We start from the raw sequence: 7564 nt of genomic DNA, 5'->3' as shown, positions 1-7564 counted from the left end.
TACGAACTCGTCGACTACCTCAAACTCATCTCCATCGATTACCACGGTACTGCCCAAGCGGGTCCTGTCGCGCTCGGTCCCGCCCGCCAGCATATATTTCGTTTTAGACGTATTTATCTTCAACCCAGTCTTCTCTACTTCGCGTTTTAGTCTGGTGTACTGATCATCCACCGCCTCAAATGTTCTGCCGACAGCATTCACGTCGTCAGCAAAGCGGATATATTGACTGCATTTATAGAAAATCTTGCCCCGCATTGCGATCGCCGCTCGTCTTATAACATACCTTCAAGCGCAATGTTGAATAGCAAGCTGGAAAGAGCGTCTCCTTGTCTATGCCCCCTGTGAGATTCGAATGAGTCCGATAATCCACCCGAGATTCTCATACAGCATTGGATCCCATCCATCGTAATCATGATAGGTCTGGTGAGCTTACCCGGAAAGCCGATTTCGTCCAGAATTTTCCATTTTGCTCCTGTCGTTTTTCGCTATCATATGCGGCTTTGAAATCAATGAACAGGTGATGCGTGGGGAATTGGAATTCGTGGCACTTCTGGAGGATCTGCCGTTGGGTGAAGATTTGGTCCGTTGTAGACCGACCAGCTATGAAACAGGCCTGATAACTTCCCACAAATCTATTGACGATAGCCAATGAAAGATGACTTGAGTCAGCACTTTGTAGGCGGCATTCACGATAGTGATCGCTCGGTAGTTCTCAGAATCCAGCTTATCGCCTTTCTTGTACATAGGGCAAATAACCGCGTCTTTCCACTCCTCCCATAGTCATTCCTTATCCCAAATCTTGACAATCAGTTGATACAATCAGCTAGCCAACTTGTCCGGGCCCATTTTTAAGTTCCGCTTCAATATCGTCCTTTCTCGCTGCTTTTTTGTTCTTCAGCCGCTGGATGGATTCTTTAACTTCTATTATCGATGGGGGTTGCACATCTCCGTTGCTTGCTACATCAATGAGGTCACTTCCTCCACTAGCATGGTCATCCGCCTGCACGCCATTCAGGTGTTCATCGCAGCTGCTCCCATCTTTCGATCACCGCACGGTCAAGATAGTCAGTCAAGATACCTTCATCTTTATCTCTGCACATTTTGGCCCGCGGCACTTAGTCTTTGCAAGATTAGTTGAGTCTCTGATAGAGCTTCCGGGTGTCGTGAAAGCGGTGCAGCTGCTCAAGTTCTTCGCACTCGTCCTCCTGGTGGCGCTTTTTCTCCAGGAAGAGTCGGGTTTTCTGCCTCCGCTTCTGTTTGTATCGCTCCACATTCTGACGGTGGTTCTGCGCAGCATTTGTACTCGCCCTGCGTTGTTCTCATCTAATATCTGCTAGACTCCTCGTCAAACCATTCGTTACGTAGATTCGGTGCCACACGACCTAAGACGTTCTCCGCAACGCTGTTAATAGCTGTTTTTACTATATTCCAACAGTCCTCGAGAGGAGATTCATCCAGCTCATCCTCTTCCGGCAGTGCGGCTTCAAGAGATAACAAGTAAGTTTCGGCAACATCCGGTTGTTTCAGTCGCGTTAGATTATACCGTGGCGGGCCACGCTTTCGTATGTTATTGACGTAGCTTTACCATCACTGGGTAGTGGTCCAAATCATTGTTGGCGCTCAGATAGATTCTGATGTCGATAACGTCTGAAAAGTGCCGACCATCTATCAGGGGCCCTATCCTCAGTCCTTACCTCACCTCACTTCTCTCACGCGCTCCATTCTCAGTCACCCTCACCTCACGTTACAGGCCTCATTTGATTTGTACAGTCGCCAGGTGAGCGGCGTCACTTAGGTGACTCTCACAATCGCAAATTATCCTCTCACCTAAAAAATTCAGGTGAGGTGACTTTGAAAATAGGGGCCCAGAACGTGACCGATTTATGATTCCGTCTGGTTGGGTGATCGCCAGGTGTACCGATGGTAGAGGTTATGCTGAAAATAGGCACTATGTATGGTCATGTTCTTGGAGGCGGCGAAGTGATAGTCTTAGGCCGTTTTCGTTCGTTTGCGGGTGTGCGCTGAACCGTCCAATCACTGGTTTGAATTCCTCTGTCTGGCCAACCTGAGCATTACAGCCCCCAATGATTTTGACATCATGTCTATGGCAGCGGTCGTATTCGTGCTCTAACTGCGAGTAAAATTGTCATCATCGGTACTTCCGAGGTGTTCAGTCCATTGCTAAAGGCTTAAGCTTATCTTCCAAGTTTCATCTGAAATCCACACCTTCCACCCGCTGCGCACCTTGTCGATGGCTTCATCACTGGTCGTACTGAAGGCGTTCTTGATGTCGGTCCATTACTGTACGACTGTACCACCAAGTGGCAACTCGAACCTCGGATTCAAGTTGTTCCACAAGGGCAAGTTCGTGATCGTCGTTAGGGTAGGCTGGTTACTAACGGTACTGATTTCTTCGCACAGGACACAAAAATAAAACAAGATGTCTAGAGACAACCATCCGCCAGTGGCGATGGCTGCTAGTGCACTGAATCAGTATTGCTATTTATTGAACGCCTTTTATACACTTGTAGTAAATAGATTTCTTCCACATTCAGAGCGATAGCTCCTGCGTATTCCGTTCGGTCGAACGGACAATAGTTTTTTGTGACTAGATTCGGCAGAACAATAGAAGCTAACTGCCAGGGAATATTACAATGCGGCTTTTTGCCTCAACATACTCCACTACCAAAACCAACGGTTTTTAACTATGGCGTACGGATGAACATTTAGACGGAACGGATGAACGATGATGCGGGTTAGTTGAATTCTGCTTCTGGCGAACGACGCGGACGGTAATTGTTCGCTGGTCACAGCGGCGCAATCCAAGCCTGACTGTGCGTAGTCCGAGGCCTGCATTCCCAGACGAACTTTTCTAACCGCAAACTGAGTACTTGCTGAGACGATACATCCTCGGATGCTGCAAGCTACCGTGCTCTACAGCCCTCCTACTACTACGCTGAATCCAAGAACCGGTGACTCAGGAGCTGAATGTATCTTGCTAAGCGGTTGTGATTCGCCCACACCGGCATAGCTCCGTTGGGGGAATTGATTGGTAAGCGGCTGCGAAGTCACCTAAACTGGCATAGCTGAAGCGTACGTATCCGATAACGATTACACGTTACACTTCTTCTAGTACGGCCAACACAATGAACGTCTAACAGGGACTACTCACTGTTCTGATACCAAATGTACCACCCCTAGTAGCTAGTCAGCAACACAGTCGTCGGACTTGATGTCCCGCGAGTAAAACTATGCTGATGCAGTAACTAATCCTGCGCTGAAAATATCACGAGCTCCTGTAGTATGCAGTAGTTCGGTCGAACGGACAATAGTTTTTTGTGACTAGATTCGGGAGGACAATAGAAGCTAACTGCCAGGGAATATTACAATGTGGCTTTCTGCCGCAACATGCCCTTTTCGCCTCGGGATACTTCAATCGGCGGACGTCGAAACAACATCCAACTTTCACGTCGCGTCGCTAGACAGGTGCAACGCGCAAGCGTATCTCAACGATAACAAAGTGAAAAGAATATAACGTTACCTTAATGAATGACAAAATCCGTTTCTTCAAGCATTTTTTCATGTACCATACACTGGCATTGCTGAGGAAGTGATTTGCATCGTTCGAGTTCTATTCTGTATTGCTCCGCAACATGGTGAAATGTTTTGACGAAACTAGAAAAAGTTGTTCTTCATAAATATGTAAATAAAGTCATGTTAAATGATTCCAATTCCTACCACTACTAGAGGTATGCCACGAGAAGCGTCCAGATTTACTTTTAGGCAGACCTTAATGGCACAATAAGAGCATCAAAAAATTAAAATTTTAAGAAGTTGCTTTTCAAAATACGAATTTTTGGAGCGCCTCTTCTAGTTAATATTTTTTGTAGAGCTTCCAAGAAAACACACGATCTGGGAATTTTCGATACGTTAGTAACGGTTAGGCTTAACCCTCAACACAAGCCCAGTTAATAAACAAATTTACTACAATAAACTAGCATGAGATTGCATCAGGCCTTGGTAATGCAACGGCTAAGTAGATAGAGACGTTCTGTTTGTATCCTTTCATCTGCTTCACAGTTGGCTTTTCAGTAATTTTTTCACGGTGGTAATAGCAAACAATAGGTTGAATGATTTTTTACTGTCCAAAGAAACAATGCAAGCATGTATCAGTAACAATTTTATTTTTTTTTGCGTCGATTCAATCATGATCTAAACTTTTAGTTAGCTTTCAGAACATCTATAAACAAACAAATGCAGGCTACGCTTTGGTTGGTTCTGGTTTTTTACTACTCGTGTCGCCATCCGCTTCGGCCGCCTTTTCCTTGTTCCAACTCGATAATCCCTCTGGTAATGTAGTGTCTTCCTCAAAGGAACCGGTACCTTCTACGAATTCCTCGTACGTAGATTTCTCTGGGAACGGTCTTTTGCCTAGCAGCTCGATCATGTCATCCCGGCTTAGAATTTCATTCTTCAGTAATCGTTCAGCAACCTTCTCTACGTCTGCCTTATGTTTAACGAGCAATTCTTTTGTTCGTTTGTATGCTTTATCGATTAATAGTCGAACTTCTTCATCAATCAGTTGTGCCGTTTGTTCAGAGTACGGTTTAGTAAACATAGGATCACCCGGTTGCGAGCTATCGAAACTGACTTGACCGACTTTTTTGTTCATTCCAAATCGAGTAATCTTAAAATTGCAGAAATCTAGTAACGTTTAACTAATCAAAACATTTTCCTACCTGTGCGTATGCGCTGTCTGTAATTTTTTTCAAGTCATCCTGGGCGCCTGTAGTGATTCTGCCAAAGAACAATTCTTCTGAAACCCGTCCTCCTAAAGTCATGCACATGCGATCGAACAACTGTTCCGTTGACAAAAGATATTGATCTTTCGGTAAGTACTGTGCATAACCCAACCCTTTACCTCGTGGGATGATTGATACTTTAAGCAAAGGATCGGAATGTTCTAGGAACCATCCGGAAACGGCGTGTCCTGCCTCGTGATAAGCGACCGTACGCTTCTCATCCGGCGCCAGAACATTTGTTTTCTTTTCCATACCTGCAATAACACGTTCTATAGCCTGTTCAAAATGTTTCATTATAATTGATTCGTTCAAATCTCTGGCTGCTATTAAAGCAGCTTCATTGCAGACATTGGCAATGTCGGCTCCAGTAAACCCAGGTGTCAACGCTGCCATCTTCCTTGCCAATGAAGTTTTTTCTATATCGGTCTTAAGAGGTCCTAAATGTACTTTGAAAATACTGGCACGACCTTTAATATCCGGGGCCGGTACAAATATTTGTCTGTCAAAACGACCTGGTCGCAATAACGCTTTGTCCAGAATATCTACTCTGTTCGTAGCCGCAAGGACTACAACGTTAGTAGTAGTGTTAAAGCCGTCCATTTCCACCAGCAATTGATTCAAAGTATTCTCTTGTTCGGAATGACCTCCGAAACTTTTTCCACCACGTTTTCGGCCGACTGCATCAATTTCGTCAATAAACAGTATACACGGTGCATGCTTTCGAGCCATTGCAAACATATCCCGAACTCGAGACGGACCAACACCGACAAACATTTCCAGAAATTCCGATCCGGATACGGTTATAAACGGAACATTTGCTTCACCAGCAGTCGCTTTAGCAAGCAGCGTTTTACCAGTTCCGGGCGGACCGGTCAACATGGCTCCTTTCGGAATTTTTGCACCCAAATCGATGTACTGTTGAGGGTTTTTCAGAAAGTTGACGAATTCCATAATTTCGATTTTTGCTTCTTCGCATCCGGCAACATCTCTAAAAAACAAAATAAGTAAAATTTTAGGTTTTTCATTATCCCAAACCATTTCGTTGTACTTACTTGAAACCTACGCTTATTTCGTTTGCATTAATAAGTTTGGCCGTTGATTGCATTACACCGCCAAATAGGCCTCCACCCTTCATGCCCTTTCGACCACCCATCATCTCCGACGATCGGCGCATCATGTACACCAAGAAACCGATGATAAGTAAGGTGGGTAGAATACCTGTCAAACTTGAGGCTTCAATCTCGCTTCGATAGATGACCGGAACAAAATTTACGGGTTCAATGTTCATATCACTTTGAGCGCTTTCCAGGTTTCGCTCGAAGGAATCAACGCTGCCAATATTGAACCATAAAGTACCCTACAATAACAATTTTTTTAAGTTATAAAGATGTTATGCCTATTACAGATAGGGCAAAACTACCGTTCCATCGGTTGCATTTCCCGGGGTTAATCGTACACGGACCCACTTTTTATTCACTACTTCTAGCTTTTCGACAATCCCACGGGCAAGATAACTGAAAAGATTGACTATTTATCACGAACCTAATTTTACTGTTTTGTCTTACTTATTCACGAAATCTTTCCACGCGATTTCTTTGTAGCCCATTTCGAAATATGCAATAGCCGAAATTAGTGCCACTCCTGCCAGCGCACCAAAGACCATCATTTTTTCCTTATCGCTACCTTCTCCTCCAATGGGCCTACCGGCACCACCACCTCCTCCTGCTCCTCCTCCACCAGTATTTCCACTGCTTCCCCCTTTACCCTTCGGAGATTGTGGACCAAACATTCCTAAGTTCCAGTCATTTTTTGCCGGTTGCTGTGCCTGGGTATGTTGACTTTTTGAGCTAGTTGAAGCCCCCTCATTGGATGTCGAGTCGGACTCTTTGTTGGCTTGTGCGGCCTGAGTTTCTCCCGAGGCAGCAGCAGCTTTCTTGCCGCCCTGTTTATAATACTTTTCAAATCCCTTCGGAGGGTTCTCGCAGAACAACTGAATTCGATGCAAGAATTCGTTCCAGACTTGGTTTCTGCTAGACTGCAGGCTACTTAAGCTTCTAATAATCTAGTGTAAAGAAAAAGTTAATGCAATTCATAACATAATAACAAATTTCTAACCTGTTCACAGTCATTGGAATTCACGGTACGATGTTGTCGATTCAGACTCGCCAAAGTTGACTCTAACCGGCGGGCTGTTGTTAAAAGTCTGTACGCCATTTTCAGCTTTTGCTGCACTTTCACTTATTCCGTAAAACTGAAGCACATTCGTCGAAAAACTATTTAATAAACGCACCTACTTTTAAGTGCAATTTATTACACAATCTTCCAAATACTTGCACTGCGTACTCCGTTCCGTGGATGAAGGTAATGAACGGACAAAAAATTTTAATGAGAAGATGTCATGCGGCGATGAACTGTCAATGTTGTAATCAGTGTTGCTAGTTTTTTGATACAAACGTAAAGCATAACAAATAAGAGCGTCAAGAGCGTAATTGCAAGCAAGCCCGCTTACGAAAATTTCAGATGCTTGCAGGGATGGTTCAATCACTTTGACTCATTTTTGATTCATTTGACAGTAACGTCTCAGCCGAGCCAAATATGACAATGTTATATATGGAACATTTGTAGTACTAGTTCTAATCTACAATTTTTCTGAACAAAGTTTTGCTGTATCTTTTGTAGTTACGGTGCTACAACGCTAGTAACTCATCAGTGACTAAATGAACGTTCATTTAGTCACAAATAAGATACTAGCATTGTAGCGC

The 7564-nt window shown here is 44.2% G+C and overlaps 1 protein-coding gene across 1 annotated transcript; it reads right to left on the bottom strand.

The window, feature by feature from the left end:
• Window positions 1–4149: 4149 nt before the first annotated feature.
• On the bottom strand, window positions 4150–7152 carry LOC128733645 (AFG3-like protein 2). Its single transcript, XM_053827381.1, has 6 exons — window positions 6918–7152; window positions 6368–6864; window positions 6223–6316; window positions 5855–6159; window positions 4740–5790; window positions 4150–4687 (listed from the first exon to the last, which is right to left on the bottom strand). Exons 1-6 carry the CDS (start codon window positions 7014–7016, stop codon window positions 4262–4264), a joined length of 2472 nt encoding a protein of 823 aa, XP_053683356.1. The 5' UTR covers window positions 7017–7152; the 3' UTR covers window positions 4150–4261.
• Window positions 7153–7564: the final 412 nt, after the last annotated feature.

The sequence above is a fragment of the Sabethes cyaneus genome, chromosome 2 (genome assembly GCF_943734655.1).
Source record: "Sabethes cyaneus chromosome 2, idSabCyanKW18_F2, whole genome shotgun sequence".
Taxonomy (NCBI): Eukaryota; Metazoa; Arthropoda; class Insecta; order Diptera; family Culicidae; genus Sabethes; species Sabethes cyaneus.
The sequence above is the reverse complement of the archived record's forward strand: the minus strand, read 5'-3'. Positions and strand labels throughout refer to the sequence as shown.